The sequence below is a fragment of the Schistocerca americana genome, chromosome 2 (assembly GCF_021461395.2).
Source record: "Schistocerca americana isolate TAMUIC-IGC-003095 chromosome 2, iqSchAmer2.1, whole genome shotgun sequence".
NCBI lineage: Eukaryota > Metazoa > Arthropoda > Insecta > Orthoptera > Acrididae > Schistocerca > Schistocerca americana.
The window spans coordinates 637242445-637265055 of record NC_060120.1 but is presented as its reverse complement, the minus strand read 5'-3'; the positions used below and the strand labels follow the sequence as shown (position 1 = coordinate 637265055).

General features: G+C 44.5%; 1 protein-coding gene across 3 annotated transcripts in view; it reads right to left on the bottom strand.

Moving 5' to 3' along the window:
* LOC124596626 (myeloid leukemia factor) overlaps window positions 1-22611 on the bottom strand; it is a 140382-nt gene that overhangs the window by 86326 nt on the left and 31445 nt on the right. For all 3 annotated transcript variants that reach the window (XM_047135853.1, XM_047135854.1, XM_047135852.1), the window contains exons 2-3: window positions 22334-22526; window positions 10665-10751 (exon numbers count right to left, since the gene is read on the bottom strand). In XM_047135853.1, the coding sequence (XP_046991809.1) occupies window positions 10665-10751; window positions 22334-22526 (280 nt within the window). The remainder of the gene's footprint in view (window positions 1-10664; window positions 10752-22333; window positions 22527-22611) is intronic.

The window sequence follows — 22611 nt, the reverse complement described above, 5'->3', positions numbered from 1 at the left end:
GCTACAGTAGGCATGGGAGAGGGGAAGGAAGGGGAGGGGGAGGGAGAGGAATACACACCATAGATGCTAGGAAGGGATTTCTTCCTCATATGGCTCACACTAAAAAGAGGAAATTTTGAAGTGGAGGTCAAAATTAAGTGGGGACCTGAACACCAAAAAGGATGAAAAAACAGGCAAAAGGAACAAAACTGCAACCAATACAGGAAACCAGTTGGATAGCCAGGTCAACATAAATCATAAAAAGAGACAGGTGAAGGAGTTTTTTTTTTTTTTCCTTCTTTGTTGTTTTAGGGCGCACAACTTCAACGGTCATTAGCGCCCAGACTACGTTAGGAATGCACCGTGAGGCACAAGTTTAAAACAGCAACTAAAAGGGAAAACACGATGAAAGATCGACAGGCATAGGATTAAAAAAAAAACCAGCATAATTAAATGTCCTTAGACAGGTTGGTCAATTTGATAAAACGAAGAACGCGAGCAGCTGCTCCTGAGTCATCTGCTAAAATGGCATCGAGAGTACATGGCAGGCCAAGATCAAGACGCAGTGAAGTAAAATCCGGACAGGACGTTAAAATGTGGCGGACCGTCAGCAAGTGCTCACATGGGCAGAACGGTGCCGGCGCAGCCGTCAGCAGATGGCTATGGCTGAACCGGCAGTGTCCAATTCGTAACCGGGCCAAAACTACCTCCTCCCGCCGAGAGGGGCGTGAGGACGACGTCCAAGCCGCGGGAAGAGGGTTCAAGGCCCGAAGCTTGTTGTCCGTAAGTGCAGCCCAATCGGCATGCCACAGCGATAAAATGTGCCGACAAATGACCCTGCAACAATCTGATGAAGGGACACAACAAAAAGCTGTCCGAGGCTGGAGGACCGCAGCCTTGGCCGCGGCATCTGCAGCTTCGTTCCCAGGGATACTGACATGGCCAGGAACCCACATAAAGCTAACCGGAGAACCGTCGTCCACCAGCTGCTGAAGGGAGCGTTGGATCCAATGCACGAAAGGGTGAACTGGATACGGATCACTGAGGCTCTGGATGGCGCTCAGGGAATCAGAGCAGATGACATAAGCAGAATGTCGGTGGCGGCAGATGTAAAGAACAGCCTGGTAGAGGGCAAAGAGCTCAGCTGTGAAGACCGAAGAATGGCCATGGAGCCGGTATTTGAAACTTTGTGCCCCGACAATAAAAGAACAACCGACCCCGTCATTGGTCTTAGAGCCATCTGTATAAATGAAGGTCATATTAATGAACTTCGAACGAAGTTTGACAAAACGGGAGCGGTATACCGAACCAGGGGTAACCTCCTTTGGGAGCGAGCTGAGGTCAAGGTGAACGCGAACCTGAGCCTGGAGCCAAGGTGGCGTGTGGCTCTCGCCCACTCTAAGGGTTGCAGGGAGTGAAAAATCAAGGTGATGAAGGAGGCGACGAAAGCGAACTCCAGGGGGTAGCAGGGCAGAGACATACAACCCGTATTGACGATCGAGGGAGTCGTCAAAAAAGGAACGATAAGACGGGTGGTCGGGCATTGACAGTAGCCGACAGGCATAGCGACAAAGCAGTATATCGCGCCGGTAGGGCAGTGACAATTCACCGGCTTCAGCATGAAGACTCTCGACGGGACTAGTATAAAACGCTCCGATCGCAAGACGTAAACCCCGATGTTGTATAGAGTTGAGGTGGTGTAAGATGGACTGCCGTGCAGAGGAGTATACGAAGCTCCCATAATCCAGCTTGGAGCGGATGATCAACCGATATAGGAGAAGTAGGACGGTTCGATCCGCTCCCCACGACATACCACTGAAAACACGCAGGACATTTAGAGAACGGGTACAACGGGCAGCCAAATACGACACATGTGGAGACCAGCTAAGTTTCCTGTCAAATGTAAGACCTAAAAATTTTGTTGTCTCCATGAATGGGAGAGCAACGGGACCGAGTCGTAAGGACGGTGGGAGAAACTCTTTGTAGCGCCAGAAGTTAATACAGACCGTCTTCTCGGCAGAAAAACGGAAGCCATTGGCGGCACTCCAGGAGTAAAGACGGTCAAGAGAACGCTGAAGACAGTGCTCCAGGAAACATGTACGCTGCGCGCTGCAATAGATGGTAAAAATGTCCACGAAAAGGGAGCCTGATACATCAGCTGGGAGGCAATCCATTATTGGATTGATCGCTATGGCGGAGAGAGCGACGCTCAAAACTGAGCCCTGTGGCACCCCATTCTCCTGGCGAAAGGTGTCCGACAGGACAGAACCCACACGTACCCTGAACTGTCGATCCATTAAAAAGGAACGAATAAAAAGAGGGAAGTGACCGCAAAGGCCCCATGTATGCATGGTGCGGAGAATGCCCGCCCTCCAACAGGTGTCGTAAGCCTTCACCAAATCAAAGAACACAGCCGCGGTCGGGCGCTTCCGCAAGAAGTTATTCATAATGAAGGTTGACAAGGTAACCAGATGGTCAACAGCAGAGCGGCGCCTACGAAATCCACATTGTACATTGGTAGGTAGGCGCCGAGATTCAAGCAGCCAAACCAAACGAGAGTTAACCATTCGCTCCATCACCTTACAGACACAGCTGGTAAGCAAGATGGGTTGATAACTGGAAGGCAAGTGCTTGTCCTTCCCCGGCTCAGGAATCGGTACAACAATAGACTCGCGCCAGCATGCGGGAACATGTCCCTCAATCCAGATGCGATTATAAGTACGAAGAAGGAAACCTTTACCCGCAGGAGAAAGGTTCTTCAGCATCTGAATATGAATAGAATCGGGCCCTGGAGCGGAGGACCGTGACCGGGCAAGTGCATTTTCCAGTTCCCGCATGGTGAATGGGGCATTATAACTTTCACGATTCGAGGAGCGGAAGTTAGGTGGCCTAGCCTCCTCTGCCTGTTTACTGGGGAGGAAGGCAGGGTGGTAATGAGCGGAGCTCGAAACCTCTGCGAAAAAGCGGCCGAAGGCATTGGAGATATCCTCAGGGGCCACAAGGACGTCATTCGCGACCGTCAAGCCAGAAACTGGTGAGTGGACCTTAGTGCCAGATAGACGTCGCAGGCTACCCCAGATAACAGAAGGAGGAGTAAAACTGTTGAAGGTGCTTGTGAAAGCAGCCCAGCTGGCTTTCTTGCTTTCTTTAATAATACGACGGCACTGTGCATGTAATCGTTTATAAGTGATACAATGCGCCACTGTAGGGTGGCGTTTAAAGGTGCGTAAAGCACGTCGATGAGCACGTAAAGCGTCTCTACATGCTGCTGTCCACCAGGGGACCGGTGCGCGACATGGAGAAGAAGTGCTGTGAGGGATGGAATATTCAGCAGCAGTGAGAATGACTTCCGTGAGGTGTGCGACCTGACTATCGCAGCTTGTGAAGGTTTGATCCTGAAAGGTCGCCCTGGAAGAGAAGAGCCCCCAGTCGGCTTTGGAGATGTTCCAACTAGCTGAGCACGGAGAGGGGGTATGATGCAGGAGATGGACGACACACGGGAAATGGTTGCTTGAATATGTATCGGAAAGGGCATACCACTCAAACCGGCGTGCAAGTTGGGTAGTACATATAGAGAGGTCTAAATGGGAATAGGTGTGAGATGTGTCCAAAAGAAAAGTAGGGGCGCCAGTATTGAGGCAGACAAGATTGAGCTGGTTGAAAACGTCTGCTAACAGTGAGCCCCTCGGGCAGGATGCTGGAGAGCCCCAAAGGGGATGGTGGGCATTGAAGTCTCCAGTTAACAAAAATGGTGCAGGTAGCTGAGCAATAAGTTGAATCATGTCTGCCCTGGTAACGGCAGACGACGATGGAGTGTAAACGGTACAAATAGAAAATGTAAAAGTGGGGAGAGTAATTCTGACTGCAACTGCCTGCAGGCCGGTGTGCAATGTGATGGGATCGTAGTAAATATCATCCCCGACTAGCAACATAACCCCTCCATGAGCTGGAATACCTACCACAGGGGATATGTCAAAACGCAAAGAGGCGTAGTGTGCCAAGGCAACGTGATCGCATGGGCGGAGCTTTGTTCCTGGAGGGCTACGACGAGCGGACGGTGCAAGCGGAGCAGCAACTTAAAGTCCTCTCGGTTGGAGCGAATGCTGCGAATATTCCAGTGAATAAGTGCCATCGTGAGAAGAAAAGAAAGATGAAAAAAGGGGTCACCTCAAAGGCCGCTGAGGGCCTGGCTTCGAGCGAGTACTGCCGCCGCTATCAGTAGGCGGACAGCCATCGTCCATTGCTTCTATAGGTTCATCGACCATCTCGTTAAGATGGCCGGGAGGAGGAGCTTCCTCCGCCGGTGGACGGCTAGATGTTCGGCTACCAGCGGTGCGGCCCGGCGAAACGGATGACGGCCTGGGGCGGCAACCGCTGGGTGGCGCAGGAGGAGAAATGCGCCGTGGAGGAGGAGGAGAAGGAGAACTGTGCTTCCTATGAGCCTTCTTGGAAGGTCTTTTAGTGGAAGTACTGGTCGACGGCTGGGAGTGCGAGGTACGTAGGAAGTCTGCAGGGGACGGTTCCTTCTTGAAGGCCCGTGCATCTGATTTCTGGGTCTTCGTCTTGGCAGAAGCTGATGAAGGTGCTTGTGTTGGACGGGTGACGGGAGGAAGAGGAGACTTCGACCGCGCGATCTTAGCACTGGCCGAACGGACGACCGTGGTGCCGAAGGTCAGATCGCATGTCTGCGTCGCCACCTCCCTGGTAGTCCGAGGAGAGGAGAGGACAGTACTGTACTTTCCCGCTGGGAGCAGCGCAGGCTTCCTACTAGCAAATAGCTTGCGAGCAGCCGAGGTGGACACTTTCTCTTTGACCCGAATTTCTTGGATACAGTGTTCTTCCTTGTAGATGGGACAGTCGCGGGAGGACGCTGCATGGTCACCCCGACAGTTCACACAACGAGGAGACGGAGGTGGACAGTCACCCTCATGGGCATCCCTGCCACAAGTGACACATTTAGCCGCATTGGAACATGTCTGGCGAGTGTGATTAAAACGCTGACACTGGTAGCAGCGCGTAGGTGTCGGGACATAGGGGCGAACAGAAATAACCTGGTAGCCCGCTTTGATAAGCGACGGCAGCTGAACACTGTCAAAGGTCAAGAAAAGTGTTCGGGTCGGTACAAGGTCATTGTTGACCTTTTTCATGACCCTATGGACAGCCGGCATGCTCTGCTCAGCGAGGAAAGACTGAATCTCCTCGTCAGTCAATCCGTCAAGTGATCGAGTATAGACCACACCACGAGACAAATTCAAAGTGCGGTGAGCCTCCACCCGGACAGGGAACGTGTACAGGAGTGTGACCCGAAGCAGTTTTTGTGCCTGAAAGGCGCTCTCAGTTTCTAGTAACAAGGTACCATTACGCAACCTGGTACACGACTTGACAGATCCGGCTATGGCATCTACGGCCTTCTGGATAACGAAAGGGTTGACAGAGGAAAAATCCTTTCCGTCCTCAGATCGAGAAACGACGAGGAACTGTGGGGCAGGCGGTAGTACTTTTATCACTGGTGGCTGGTCAAGTTTCCGTTTTTGGGCAGAAGTCGAGAGAGATTGAGAGAAATCCATTGCGGAGGAATCCCCCATGATTGCCAGCGTCTCCAATGGCGCGCTCCTTCCTTGTGGGGACCCTCTCAGAGGGCACTCCCGCCTTAGGTGAATGTTTACACCTCAGGTCACACCTCCCGAGAAACAGACGGAGGGACCAATCGGCATGTTCAGAAGGTATCAGCTCAGGCAATCACCCCTCCCTGGGCCTGGCCTTTACCAGGGGGTACGTGCGCACCTTACTTGTCTACCCAGGGCGGGGAATTACGCGTTACCCCGTCACCGGCTACGCGTGCGAACGCGTGGGTCGGCCTTCAGGCACGCACAGGGAGGAAGGAAGAAGAGGAAAAAGAAGAGAGAGAGAGAGAGAGAGAGAGGGAGAAAGAGGATAGACTGTCTCAAACGCCGAGGCGGAGACCAGAGAAGGCAAGGAGAAGAAGGCAATGAGAAGAATACAAGGGAAAGATTAAGGAAGACAGTGAGATGGAGAAGAGCAAAGAAAGGAACCAACCAAAGGAAGGAAGAAACGAGAAGTGAAAAAGCAAAATGACCGCAAATAGAGATCATGGAACCATCCGTCTCCGGACACAGGCGCTAACTACCCCCTTGAGGGGGAGGGACTCCTTTAAGTCGCCTCTTACGACAGGCAGGAATACCTCGGGCCTATTCTAATCCCCGGACCCGCAGGGGGGGAGGTGAAGGTGGTGACAACCAGGAAGGAGCGAGGATAGGGAGGGAGGGCAGGGTGAAGGAAAAACAGCCTGGGAAAGAAGACTTGGCTGCAATAGCTTGGGGTACAGTCTGCTCCACGCATGAACTCACAAGAGTACCATGGGCCCCCTGGGGGCCTCCAGCTGGGAGATGGGAACTGTTGTCCCTGTTAGTCAGCAAGCCACCTATCCCGAAGTAGGTGTGGAGGAAGCAGAAAAAAGGGGAAAACCCAACCCTTGGGGTGAGTGAGGGGGTGGAGGCAGGGATGGTTGAGCAGCCCCGAGGGCCCACTGTAGAAGGTGAAATTGGGCGAGAGCACAATTGCCAAAGGGGGCAACGTTGTCGTAGCTGTAGCATGTATGTTACATTGTACACACTGGGTGCAACCTTTCATACTACTTTTTGACCTCTTGATAAGTAAATTTGGCCAAAGTCTTGTAATCTCACTCCTGAAAATGCTGCTATTTGGTGAGCAGATAGAATTATGCTTTCCACAGCTGACACAGATGGAGTGAGGGGTAGAAGGAGCATTTGCATGCAGTGCTGATCCACAATCTCTATAGGTGGGGCTAGCACTGCAACGCAAAAACATATGCGCAAATTTCAGGCACTTTGAGGGAGAGGGTGGGAGCACACAGTTTCACACTGAATCAGTATACCATCACATTAATCTTTTCAGGCAGTGAATCACCCTGAAACGCCAAGATGAAGACACAGGTAGTGACTGTATTGTCTTCTGACCCATTATGTACATGACATTGCTCCAATTTGATGCACAGCTCATCGGATTGTAAGAGCAGATCTCTGTGGAAATGATGCCCTGAACCATATTAAGACTTACACATAGTGACTATCACCAGTATGTCACCTGTCTTTGTTACAAGTGAGTGGTGCCCGTGACTGGGCAGGGGGTGCCGTTTTGATAAAAAAGGACCCGGTCTTCATTATGGAGATGGCAGCTGCTTCCCCAAATTTAAAAGAAAGATTCTCCACAAAGAATAAGGGCTTTGTGGCCTAGAAGGAATCCCCATCACTCCTTGTGCAAAGTAAGTACTGGGGTGGGGGAGTACTTTTTTGCTTTCCACTTGGCCCTATGTTCCTTTAACAGAGTAGTCAAGGAAGGGAACATTTTAGGGTCACATCTCTGCATTAGAAGACAACTGTCCTTTCATAGAGATTGCTGGGGCCATAGGGTTACCAGCAGGAGATAACTTCATCCGCTTCATGTGGGACTAATCTACCATGATACAGCCCACTCCAAATTGCGGCTCTCCTCATGGGTGCCACCCAGCCTCAGCAGACCAATAATCCATTGCTGAGAGTCCATGTGTCCAAGTCACGAAGAGCACATACTCCTTGACACACATGAGGAATTTTCAGCTAAAGCATTAACAGTTTTGGGTATATTACCTTATTAAAGGGGAGCGTGAAGAGATGAAGAGGCACGTAAGTGGAGCATACACCACATTGGCCGACCTTCCCCGCACAATCTGCACTTCTGGAGAATTTTGAAAATTGGTGGCAGGTTGAACCCAACAATGGGGACAATGTTTTTATTTAATGAAATGATGTAGAGAATGCCGGAAGTGGAAACTCTAGTCCCAATCATAAACCAGGTCTAAGGAGGTTCTGCATCAAGAAAACCAACCAATGGAGAGGCAGTGGGGCAAAGGTGTACTGAAACTATAAGCTTGCAAGACAGTAAAGAAGTAACGCTGCAAATAATGGGGTCCCGTGATAGCCAACACATACTCACAAAAGAATTTTGACTCCCCTGAGTGACGGGGGAGGAAGGGGGGGGGGGGGTGAGGAGGCAGTCATATGAAACTACAAAGTACACGAAAGGGAAAAAAAAAAGAGCAAGATTTAATATCTGTAAATAAAGTACAGGAAAGGCAACTGCTGGCCTACAGCTGACTGATGTGGGGCACACAAACACTCAACAGAACACAGTATTAGCAATAACTTTTGAGCTCTTAGCAGCTCTAGCAGAAGTACACAAATTTATATCCAAAACCCCCAACACACACACACACACACACACACACACACACACACACACACACACACACACACACACACACACACACACACACACACACAGAGAGAGAGAGAGAGAGAGAGAGAGAGAGAGAGAGAGAGACTGACAGGACAGTTATCCATTACTGAGGGATGGAGGTGGGGATAAGAAATACATGGAGGTGGATACGAAGCAGGAGATGAAGGGAAGAGAGAAATGAAGAGGATTGGAAAATGAGGGTGGAAGGAGAAGGCAGTGAATGAGCTGGACAGGGAAGGACTGGTGGGGAAATTCCCACCTGTGTAGTTCAGAGAAACTAGTGCTGGAATGGCATATGCATAACGGCTCATGTAGTGACACAGCTGATGGAGTCATTTGTGCTGTGGTGCCCATGTTCGGCAACTGGATGGTCAAGTTTGGGGTTTGCCACAGTTTGGCAGTGGCCTCTCATGCGAGTAACAGTTTATTACCTGGTTGACAAGATGGATGTAGAAGCAATTGTCAGCCCCTTTTTTTTGTGGGGAAAGGAGAGAAGAGATTCTGGTATTTACCTGAAACAAACCAAGGAAACCTTAATAACCAGACAGCTTTAAATACTGGCTGCCCTGAACATTTATCCAGTTGCCACCTTGCTCTGTTATTTAAGTTGTGATTTTGACAAATCTGAGACTGTAGGCTTTTTGGTGATCCAGGACGTTCTAACTTTCGTGGCTGCAGTGCTGATTTGTTCAGAAGTTCAGCCTTGAACAATATCAAAGAGACAAAATGAGGAACACAACCACTCATTCCCCACTTATACAGGGTGTTACAAAAAGGTACGGCTAAACTTTCAGGAAACATTCCTCACACTCAAAGAAAGAAAATATGTTATGTGGACATGTTCCAGAAATGCTTACTTTCCATGTTAGAGCTCATTTTATTACTTATGTTCAAATCACATTAATCATGGAATGGAAACACACAGCAACAGAACGTACCAGCGTGACTTCAAACACTTTGTTACAGGAAATGTTCAAAATGTCCTCCGTTAGCGAGGATACATGCATCCACCCTCCGTCTCATGGAATCTCTGATGTGTCGACGCAGCCCTGGAGGATGGCGTACTGTATAACAGCCGTCCACAATACGAGCACGAAGAGTCTCTACATTTGGTACCGGGATTGCGTAGACAAGAGCTTTCAAATGCCCCCATAAATGAAAGTCAAGAGGGTTGAGGTCAGGAGAGCGTGGAGGCCATGGGATTGGTCCGCCTCTACCAATTCATCGGTCACCGAATCTGTTGTTGACTGAAATGCGCAGGAGCTCCATCGTGCATGAACCACATGTTGTGTCGTACTTGAAAAGGCACATGTTCTAGCAGCAAAGGTAGAGTATCCCGTATGAAATCATGATAACGTGCTCTATTGAGCGTAGGTGGAAGAACGTAACTAAAATGAACTCTAACATGGAAATTAAGCGTTTCCGGACACATGTCCACTTAACATCGTTTCTTTATTTGTGTGTGAGGAATGTTTCCTGAAAGTTTGGCTGTACCTTTTTGTAACACCCTGTACACATGAGCTAGTGACCTTACACACAAAACTGTTTACAGTCAGTTGTTCATGTAGGCATCTGTGATGAGAGACAAAATGAGCGTGTCTTAACTGGAAGGACAAGCCTGGGGCGGCAATTGTGGTTGGCAGGGTTGGGGGAGGGGAGGGGGGGCAGTGCAGATGGTACAATATCCCTTATTTCATGGCACTATAATAGGGAAGTTCTGCCCTTCAAGCCCCATGTGGTTAAGGGAATATTCAACAGAGTAGTTCACATAAGTAGTGGTTTTGTTGGTAATGGAGGAATTTTTTTACTGGATTAGCAGAACAGGATACTGCATATAGAGATTCTGTTAAGGTTGTAAGCATATTTGGTGACACAGATGTCAAGTAGTAGGGGAGGGGCTGTGGGGTTATAATGACAACACTGCTAGTGATTGGTATGTTTGGAGACCGGATGGTGGCCATTCATTTTTGGGTCAACACAGTAATCATGTCCAGGATAATCAGTCACATCACCTGATCAAGACCATGTAAATACTATGCCAAATAATGGAGTGTCAACCTTATTGGTAATTTAGAATTTTATCAATTCACACTACAAAAGCCTCAGAAATACAATTTTTACTGCTGCTATATGATTTCCAAGACAAATCCATTTCATCTGTTGCTTTAAAGAAAATTTGTCTGGACAAGTTCCTAAAATTTTTACCTCCAGATGTTGCAGAAATATAATGTAAACTTCCTGTACATTAGCGTATGTCACATTCCTTAAATATAGTTCATTTATTTGTAAAATAAACTGAATTCCCATGTTGCAAGTAAAAAATTACAATTGGCATAAGAACAAGTAGTTGTTATCAAGGCAGTAAATACCTGCGGCTTTCCATCTGGTCCACTGCTCATTGTCATGACTGTACTGCTGCTGAATGAATGACAGTTCGGATTGTTGGCCATGTGCTCCTATTTAAAGAGAATTCATAATTCATTAAGCTGAAATCTCACATATAGAGGTGTGTGTGTGTGTGTGTGTGTGTGTGTGTGTGTGTGTGTGTGTGTGTGTGTGTGTGTGTACAGATGCAAACATTACTCCAGTCTTGTCCATATCTAACTACTTTCACTTTTTTTAATGCAGCAAATGTTAGTGAAAATTATGGTAATATTAGTACACTTAAAGAAACAGGCTGAATATAATTCAAGCTGGCAATAAGAAAAATTATTTTCATATCCTAATTACAGAAGAAGGGTAAATGTGTATTTTTAACAAAATGGCCATTGTTAAAAGAAATTACAGACACCACAGTAATGTGAATCAACTTTCAAGACTGTTCCCAGTAACCTGCCTTCTTAACGTATTTAGTGATGCAGCACAATACAGATTCTGTAACAAATTATGGTCAAGATGGCCGTTATTTGACCACTAATCAATTTTAAAACTTGTTAACAGGTTTAGGTACACCACTACCAATGACACTATTTTATTATCTTGCTCACAAACTATTTTAATATTGCAACATGTTTCTAAGTATAACATCAGACAAAAAACGGGCTATTAAATACTTCATGCAAGAAAACAAATGAACTGATTAACACTTGTCTTTGTAATACTCATTTTTATAAACAGTATTGCAAAAAGTGTGATGAAAATGACAATCATGTAGTAACACAACCAACATTTGTGTTATGTTCCCACTTTCCCAAAACCGAACTGCAGGTGCTGTGTAATGGCTACACAAACGATACTGGTTACTTCCACACTAAAGACATCCACTCTACAATCTGGAATTGACTTTATATACTAAACAAAACATCAGCATTCACAGTGGCTGAAGTCTCTTTTAAGCCAAGTGCTGCACTAGGGTTGTCTTAAGTTTCCCAAAGTGAAATTCCCTTATTTCCAGACAAGTTTTGGCATTTTTTCCCTAACAAATTTTGACATTTCAAGGATAAATAAAGACATAATCGGACAAAAAAGATTGTAAGGACTTCTGTACTTCTAAACGAGTGAGTGAAAATCTGAAGTAGTAACATAACATCTTTTGTAATAACTGCTTTTAGATGGAGAGAGCAAGCCTGATGGTATCTGTGTTTCATTAAGACCAAAAATGTTATTTTATTTCAATAAAACTAAACATGTTTGGTGACAAAAATTCGCATTTCGTTGGAGTCTATAGATTTAAAATACCTTCACTGATTTCAGAAATAATCTCAGAAAAAAGTAGGCCCCTTGAAAGAAGACTGGGAACAATCGTGTAAACCAACACTATAGGTGACTGCCAATAAAATGTTGGTTGTTCTATGTTTGTTATTACCCATTGTGTACATCTATTATTTCACAGGTACTGCATATTTTCTTCTTTCAAGAAATACAAGAATACATAGGGTACGAACTGCCAGCGACTGCCACAATTTTTTTCATCTTACCGTCTATACTTTCTGATATATAAACTACTCATGAAGTGCCAAAATGAACTAGAGTATATTAAATGTCTCTAAAATGCTGCACTGTACAATGTACTTGCAGTGAGACAGTCGCAATTCCTTACATTCATCCCACTAAGTCCTGGTTCCATGGATAAACTATGCGAAAAATCCTTCGCATTATGTCATACACAAACAGACCTGGCGCGCAGGCCAGATCCGACAGGCAGGGGTCTGCATATTAATGGGAAATGATGAGCTTCAGATAGGCAGGCCCAATCCATTAGAGATACCGCACAGAAATGGCCTGCAGTTTTGGCCCATCTTGGAAGTTCGTTCATGTGGCCAACTAGTCATGTGTCACAGTCACTATGTTGCTGAAATGAAGCCACAGTGATCAATCCATGCAACAGATAACTTGCACCAATACTCTGAGAATCAATACTAATGAGGATAGATAGCAACTCATGGTAAATATGATCCCTGAGCCACAGACAGGCACATATAAAGGACAATCACACTCTCACAACTAAATTTTTGTCCACAGCCTTTGTCAGAAAACAAAAGTACAACCGCACACACACGATCACTCAGACAACTCATGCACATGTGACCACTGTTTCCAGCCGTTGTGTCAACAGTCTCTGAGAATCAGATCCAAACAAACCACTCCTCACACCTCCCTGCCTCTCATCGGCCGCTGTCAGGCTAGCGACAAGAAGAGATGGCAGCACTGATTGACAGCTGAGGGGAATGGTAGAAAGGGGAGAAGCAGTAAGAATGAGGGAGTAGGGAAGTGGCGCATGAACTCAGCTGCGCCCAGCCAGTGACGATGCACGACATTGGTAAACATATTATTTCATCTACTGAGACAAAGGGATTTTTTTTCAGTTTTTTCACTGATATTTCCCCAATTTCCCTGACATTTGAAATTCCTAAATTTCCAGAATTTGTGGCAACCTAGAAAACATTCAGTCAAACTGTAGAGACTCAATGAGATGCATTCACATTCCACATTTTTATGTTCAACTTTTCAAACGTGACTGACACTGTCTACAGTGAAACTAAGCCACAAACACTAATAGTTTCCCATCTTTGGAGGGAATTATACATTCTACTGACCACCATTTACAAATTGTAAACATATTTTGAAACTTTTACAGTCTATCTCTTCAATGACAGCTGGCAAAAAGGAACACAAGATCACAGTTTATTAAAAACAGCTGCAAACAAACAAACCTTAAGATTACTAAAATGAGACACTGTGTAAATAATGTTCTGAGTATATCTCTAACATGCAAATGGATGACAGTGACAATGAATTTTGTTGTACATTGGCAACAAGGTAGCTGTTCAAATTTGAAAATATTTTACAATTTAAGAATATTTCAGGCATTTAAAAATAGATGACCTCAACAATTTCACTGTACAAGAAAGGTACACACTAAGAAGACACTTCACATTGGTGGCTGCTAGCAGTTCAGCAGTTTAAACTAATCTGGTGATGCTGGCAGGTAGTATTTTTCTTTCTTTCTTCAGACTGCTGCCAATGTTAACTAGTAATATATTGTTAAGAGTTTTCTATGCTGTGTCATGTTTCTGTGATTAAATGAGAAATGAGTCACCTACAGTTTATCACAGAGCTCTCTCTCTTTACTATGACACTGGAATTTAGGAAAGTTATGTCACTTCTTCTTGTGTAGAAACACAGATAATAACACAAGCACTGCAAAACAGAATCAATGCTAGTTCCATCTGCACCATTTCTGTTTATATACAGGGCAAGGCATTCTTCCTTACAGCCCTGAGTGTCAGTCAGAGAGGGGCCTTCTTATAAACACACTGTAATAAAATGCAACTTCATAGTCATTACGAACATTACTCAAACACCTTTCAGTTAGGACCAATTGCTGAAATGTTTCATTTTTCAAACAAACAAATTAGCATCTCAGACTTAGCTAACTATCCTCAGTATACAGTTAGCCATGCCTCACCGGCAGCTTTCTGCAAGCTGAACTGCATACTGCCTAGCTAAAATTTGTCTGGTAATATAAAGTACTAGTTTCTTAAGCAGAATACCATAACCTTACTGTAACATTTGATGTAGATTACTAGGACCAAAGCAATTTGTGGAGAAACAACACTTTTTCACTAGCACTTGGGCACAAAAGTGTCATGCTACTGACTAATCTCCTCTGCTTTCCATCCACTACTACACAAATAAACCTGGCATGTCGGTTTCGTTTGTTTTGTTTTAGGGCGCAAAAACAACTAAGGTCATATGTGCCCATGTCAGAACCTTCAAACACTAAGACAAAAAAGGAGTTAAAGCCACTACACATTAAGCCCAATAGATGGGAGGAAAGCTAAAAACAAGGACTTCCACTCTGAGAAAGGTCTACAAAATATGCTGTAGACACGACGGAGTTTCTGAACTAAAGATTAAATGTCCTTTGGCATACGGTTACGATGAATAAACAAAATTCAGTTGACAGGAGAACGTCATCCCGTCTACGGGGCTGGAAGGAAGTACACCACACACACATTGTGGACTTGACTCAAAGGAGCTTATTGTCAGTCATTTCCGGTCACCCATCCTCCCACTGACGCATTACTCCTGAACTCAACAGAGGCAAGTGCGTGCAGGGGGATGGCACACTGAAACACTTGCAGACCGAGGCATGCCTCCTTGGTTGCGAGATCTGCTCTTTCGTTCCCAGCAATGCCGATGTGCCCTGGAACCGAGCAGAAAGCCACCTCCTTCCCCAGTCGTTTTAGTTGGAGGAGGGATTGGACTATTTTACCTGCGGGATACAAACATTGCAATGAGTGAGTCAGAACAGACAAGAAATTTAGGATGGGAAGAACGTCTCATCTGCTCCAGTGCCCGCAAGATCACAGACAATTCTACATAAAAGACAGTAAACGCTTGAGGCAGTCTGACCTTGAGGACACGATCCCGAAAAACAACAGAGCAACTAACAGAATCCCCCCGTTTCGACCCATCCATAAAAACAGCTACATAGTTGTGGTGCTCAGATAAAATAGCAGAAAATGTTGCATTAAAAACTATGGCAGGAGTGCAATCTCTTGTACTGCACCAAATTTAAAATCACTCTGGGCCTGGGCCTCTCCATAACCAGGGTGGCAGGCAGTTAAAACCATGGATTTGGGGCTGTATGGGCTCCACACTGAGGTACTCCAGCACACATTGCACACAGATCCCAAGCAGCATTGTGGCTCAGGGATGGTGGGAAAAAAAGACTGTCCAGAGGTGGATGAGCAAGAACATGTTGAGCAGGCGTGCTTGGAGCTGCAAGAAACTTACAAGCCTGGCGCGCCAGCAAGAGCTGCCGCCAGATGGTAAATGGCGGTTCCCCCGCCTCAGCACAGAGATCGGATATAGGACTGGTCCGATAAGCACCCATGGCCAGTTGAATCCCCGTATGGTGGACAGCGTGAAGGATCCACAAATAAGAGGGCCCCACTGACCCATACACCATGCACCCATAGTCCAGCTGCGAACGCACAGAAGCGCAATAAAACTGGAGGAGACGCACCATGTCTGCTCATGACCTGTGGCTGAGGTACTTGAGGACGTTCAGTGCCTTCAGGGTTCTGGCTTTCAAGGTCTCGCAGGTGTGGCAACCATGACAATCTGGAGTCAAAAATGAGTCCCAGAAACTGCACTGTATCTCTAAAATGTAGGATAGTGTCCCCCACATGCAATGCAGGCAGAGAGAGAAGTTTTTGCAGCCCACTCCTAACTGCCACATCATAAGTTGAAACTGACGCCTCACTGATGCAACACTGGGGGAGGAACAGAAAATGGCAAAGAGCAAAATCATCCACAAATAAGGAGCACTGTACTGGACTCCTTACCGTAGATGTTATACTGTTTATGACTATGGCAAAGAGGGTAACACTTAAAACACTGCTCTTTGGGACATCATTCTCCTGCTCAAATCAGACAGTGTGTCACCAACTCAGGTCTGAAAAAACGCTGCTACGGGAAAGACTGAATGAAAATGGGGAGATTGCCACATAAACCCCACTTGTGCAGATGCACGAGTATATAGTGTCTCCAAGTAGTATTGTATGCCTTATTTATATTGAAGAAAGTGCCAATACAGAGATGTTTATGGAGGAAAGCCTGCTGAATAGCTGCCTCTAAGAGGGTCAGGTTGTCAACTGTGGACTGAAATTTTCAAAATCCACACAGAGCGGCTAAGGACGTGCCCGGTCTCCAACAGCCAGACCAGACGATGGTTAACCATCCAATCCAGGATCTTTCCTATACAGCTCATCAAAGCGATACTCTCATAACTACTTGGACACGTGCGGTCCTTTCCTGGTTTGAGTGAAGTGATCAGAATTGCCTCCCTCCAGGAGTTGGGAAAGTTGCCTGTCTGCCATATTAGATTAAAAATTCAAGGAGGATTTCATGGGACGCCGCTGGAAAATGTCTAAGCAGTGCCAGCAGTCTCAGCCAGTGCCGATTCGAGCTCCCACATGGAGAAAGGGGAGTTGTAGGCCTCAGAACCGTTGAACCTAAAGTCCAACTTTTCCCTCTAGAGTTGCACAGTAGCAATGAAACACAGGATCCTTGCTTGCATTGGCAGTAGTTAGGACACACACAGGGTGATCACCAGAGCAGTTGACACACTTTGGAGGAGAGCAGCTACTAACTCCCTCATGGGCAGCTTTACCACACTTCCCGTAAGTGGCTTTCCCTCTACAGCTGAGAGTACTGTGCACAAAGTGCTGGCATTTAAAACACAGCATTGGATTGAGGTAATAAGGCCGTACACTGAAACGTAGGAAACCCACCTTCAAATGCTCTGGTAATTTGGTGCTGTTAAAAGTAAGGATAAACAAATTACTTCACGGGAGCACCATCCACCCGTTTCATAACGTGTTGTACGTCGACAATGCCTGTCTGGGACCATGAAACTTTCAGTTCTTCTTGGGGAATGTCAACCAGATCCCTTCAAGTCACATCACCTTTGTTGTAAGTTCAAGGTGTTGTGCAATTCAGTTTCTAGCACGAACTCCCCAAGGCATTATGCTTTCTGAAGATTCTTGACTTGTTGGAAGCTAGATGTTGCAACCAACAGGGTTCCATTTCGCAAGTACTTAAAAGATTTTACGGTGCCAGCAATGCCTTCCAAGCCTTTCTGTATGTAAAATGGCAAAACTTTGTCAAAACTCCCCTCTTTTCTTTTAACAATAAGAAAGACATTCTGTGAAGCAGCATGCACTCTGTTACAACTGATTGTATCAGGACGACTGGCTACATGAGTCCTCTTGTTGGACTGTTAGTACCTTCCAGCGGCCCACCCTTTCCGCTGAGAGGGGTAAAGAGAATTTCGGAGGGTCCATTTCAGTCCCACGAGCAGCTAGGGAAATAAGGGTCCACTCACAGAGCCCTGCGTGCCTGAGTAAGTCTAGTACAACTGAGGTGCGGCAGGTTCCCCAGAGGTTGCCCACTAAGAACTGTTCCACCTCAACAGCCACACATCTCATTAGCGCACAGCACACCTTGAGATTGAGGGTTTTTTATACAGGTTTATTCCATCCTCACAATCCGGGCTGCATGGTGGCCACTGAAGCATGCCCAGAGCTTACAGTTGCAGAGAACTGGTGGCGCTTACCAGTCCCCAGCTCGGGAACCCCGGGGTCACCAAGCCCATACTCAGCCAACAAATGCCGAGTTCCTGAGGGCTGGGGCCCCATGGTAGCCAACCAAAAACTACAGAGAGTTTGGTGCTTGCAAGCCTGAATGATATTGCATTTGTGATTCTGTTGCCATCAAGTTTTCACATTTCACACTTATCAGAAATACAACTGCTTCATTTAAGCAACAACAGGGTATATGATGATATATTTGGTCTGACTGGTATGCCGTCTGAATATTGAGAAGAATAGTTAGTAAAATATAGACCTATATTGATTCCCTGAGCATGTCTCATACCTATCACAAAGACGTCTCCATTGCTTCCATTTGAAGCAGATACCTATTACAGGTCTGCAGAAACATGCATACATTTAACGGTGTTAAATTAACAGTACTATCACATTCTACGTAACTAAAACAAATGTTATCAGACATACAATCTTCTCAAATGGGCCCCTTGCAGTGTTAACTATTCTACGAGTGTAGAAATGATGCAGTACTTTTGGTGTGTATCATCATGAGGAAGGGACAACAAACGAGATGTGAAGTTCATCCTTACTGCAATGATGGGAGCTTTATTTGCCATAAACTAACACTGTCCTCAATCCAATAGTTGGTTTGAATGATATAGTGCTTTACTACATACAGTCATACACGAGTTAAACTCTAATTAAAATTACTTTGTGACCATCAGATTGCAATGACAGGATTTCGGTTGGTGGGGGGAGGGGGGGCTGTCAGTGTGCAGCCAGTTACACATCACAAGATGCTGTACGTACCTCCAGAACAGGCAACACAGCAGCAACACAAGAAAGAACTATGACTAGGTGGTGGCTAACCCCTACCACCTGACTCACTGAAATGTCAATCAGGAAGCAATTTTAATGTGAGTATAATGTGTGCTTGCTTTCCTCCAACCTTTAAATTGACTGACTTATGTAAACTATAGTTTAATGTGCTCTTGCCCCATCAATTATGGAACCTACAGTTTGCAGTGGACTCTCAACAACACTGCAACTTGCCACTTTTAACATAAGTTATTGTCAGAGGTGAAACAAGCGATACTTTGCAGTAAAAGTTGGGTATGCGGTCACCTAAGTGTTCGCAAGATCTGAAGAAGCTTATCTGAAAGACTAACACTGTTTTTAATCTTGTTCGTTGGCCAATCAACCACTTAACTACATAGTTTTCTTCTGCCAATAATTGAATTTCACAAATGAATTTCCAGCACCATATTTACTTCTTAGGTACATCATTTAGCAATATTAAGTTAACCTGTTTACATACACTGTGTGTTGTGTTTATTTTACATTCCGTAAGGTATTATACTGGCAATATAATTTTGCTGCGATCTCGCTCTTTTCATGTATACATAGAACAGTCTATGATGTACCAACATGACCATTTTGCTCGAACAGAGTTCACAACAGCAATGACAGTGCATTACTCAGCAAGGCGAAGTGGTAACTGCCTCAGCAATGGCAGCAGTGCCCTGTTCACACCAAAGAAATAGATATAGGGAAGTAGTAGTTGCATACATTCCAGTACTCTTACACGTAGAGAACTGTCACACACCACACATCTATCTACATTTACTTGCAATTTCAAAATTCAAATGTGATGTTCACTGTCATGTTTACATGCTAGGACAATACATTTTTGCTTATCCAGTTAAATATTACTTGTCTAACACAAACTGATTATGTAATCTGTTGTTCAGATTCAGTCAACTGATTGGAGATTATGAGTGCATTCATTTTATTTTTTTAAATTAAGAGAGCAGATGGTTCAAGAAGAGATTTAAAGATCTTATCTATACAAGACTGTTTTGATACTCCCATTAGATCATGCATGTTACAGGAAAAAATTGCAAAGTGATCACTGGTTGAACATCAGTGTAAGCAAATATTTTAGACACTTTCATTGGCAAGAAATATTTGTAACTGGTAAAGAGACTGACTAATTGACAAAAAATAATTTTGTATGGTGCCCTAAAGCCTTAAAATGAATAATGTTGTGCAGGCTGGCAGCATAATGTAAATCCTCAGGAGCTCTGAAATTTTTGTTTCTAACTCTTTATTTAAGTGATCTCTATCGCTAGTTTTATTCAACTGAATTTATTCTGTTTCTGAACCTTTGCTACATCATTTTAATCATTTTTTAAATTTTCAAACTTTTGTCACTAGCAAATAATGATAGAGTGCATGTCAAAAAGAGAAATTTGGTATCATCATTTACAAATTAGCCTACTATGAAGGAGAATACGATTGTTGCCAATTTGTTGTTTGGTCAATTCAGAAAATATTTTGTCAGGAGGATAAAATATGATTCTCCTTATATAAAGGAAACACATCATGGGCAGAACAAACTTTTTTCATCACTCTACACAAAATGACTTCATACAAATAATCATCAGTTTAAAACTTGAGCAGAAACCTCTTAGCTGCTGTTTTGTAGCAATTTGCTACAGATTTGTTAACAGCCAGTGGGTGCCTGCACCTAGGGGGAATTTTCATCATTTGGAGATGGCAGTCACTTGCTTTGCAGGTGGCTGTATGCACAAGAGTCTGATACATTGCTGCCTGATAATCCATTTATCCATATTGTTAATGGAATTCTTGTTGCGAACATCTTGCTTCTCCTTCTGTGGCATAGAAACTTCAATTTCACTCTGTTCGCCTTTGTACCCTCCCTCTTGTAATTTGCAAACCACGCTCTTGCTCTAATTTAACTTTTAACATGTTGACTGCACATTCTGTAGTCTTTTCCACCATCACAATCAATCCCTTCTCCTCCTCCTCTCTGTCAACAAAGTTAACATTATTAACTGCAAGATATCGCACCTGTCCAAAAAGACATTTTCTGCACTCAATTTTCATTAGTACTTTAGTCATGGGACTAAGTGAGTCCACATAACTGCAAGTTATCACTTCACCCTGATAAGTAAAAGACAGCATCCATTAGACAAATATGTTGTTCACAAGCATGGAACTTCTGTCAATATACCACCATCAAACAATTGTAATAACACCTCAGCACATTACGGAAGCTGCCTGAATGTAGTTTATCTGAGCCCAAAACAATTCATGCTATGTCTTTAGGATAAATGTTTAAAACTTATCGAAGCCAACTGCCTTTTATTAAATGTAAGCAACATGGAAAAATGCTGGTCAAACCCGTATGTAATTTCTTCCTTCCTTTGAGTAAATTAAATTTTAAAAACATTTTACAGGGTTGGTGACTAATATTGTACCTAGCCCCAACCTCTGACCTAAAGTTTCAGGATTACCTACAAGAATAAGTTGGTCTTTACCTTATTCATCTCAACAATATGGTCTTGTCACTTTTCAATATCTCATCATGAATCTTACTTCTTAGACACTGCTGCAAACGCATTACAAGTTGTAAAGTAATTTCAGTTTTCATACTGACGACAGAAGAGAAGAAAAAGTAACATACTGTACACAAATATGAAACTAGAACCAGCACGAATCCTATGCAAAATATGAGCCGTTTCTATGAAAATTTTTATTTAGAGTGGTGATGCTAAGAGATAGCAGTAGATCTACACCGTAATTTGCCTGCACCTGCCACTGAGACAACTGCAGAAATCTGCAATTTGCAATTAAGGCCTTATTAGCCGGTATACATAATGTTTCCATGAACAGTTACGTAAGATGTGGTAACTGATTAGGTTATGAGAAGTCTATTTGATAAGTGCTCATTTTTTGTGATGTCCGAGAAGTCTAAAAAGGATCGTCTTTCACATTTGTAATAGGAAATGCGTAAGAGGGTGTAAGTTTTTTTATCTCACAGTTCGATGTGCTGCAACATGAAATTCAAATGAGAACAGTTTCATTACTGCTCATATAATCTTGATTCGATTTGTGCTAAATAGTACCAGCACATAAAAAAGCGTATCATCACAACATTACAGAAATGTCTGAAGATGTCTCTCACTCTGCTTATATGGGGCGCCTAAAGTAATTTTGTAAATAGGTTTCCGAATAATGCTTCTGGTTGGACGAATAAACATTCCAGTATCAACCACTTCAGGTCTTCCATGTGAACACAATGGCGAAAAAACAGTTTCCAAAATTCACCATCTTCTGGAAGTTGTGCTGCTCGTGAACATGGTAACTGAATTATAATTAAGGTTAGCAGCGGCACAGTTCTATTAACCTTGTGTGCACAGGACATTTCACAATTACCACAAGGGTGTAAATATTGCAGAAAGATATACGGAGAAGCAGCTTACAGCTGTAGCTCTAACCTAAAAAGTAGTTGCGCGTGTTCACATTTTCTTAGTAACCAAATGAAACATGACAAATTTGATGTAAAAGCAACTGTCTGTCTGTCTGTGTGTGTGTGTGTGTGTGTGTGTGTGTGTGTGTGTGAGAGAGAGAGAGAGAGAGAGAATTCAACGTAAGATCTCAAACACACTTACAAAATTCTGGAATATGCTGTTCATGTTTGGAAATCCAAATGGCATCAAATCTTGACACCCCCTGCTTGCAGGAGAGTTCTGAGAACGTGGGCCTTCTAGAGCTGGAAAACCCATACCTCCCAACATTCCGAATGGATTCGAGAACATTGAATTCATCATGTCATTCATCTGACGCATGGACCGCATGTGTGCTCTGAAATACAAGTAATTTCACAGTCAATCAAAAATACAGCCTGTCTACACTACTGTTGTCACAGGAGTATTTCAAAAGTCTACTT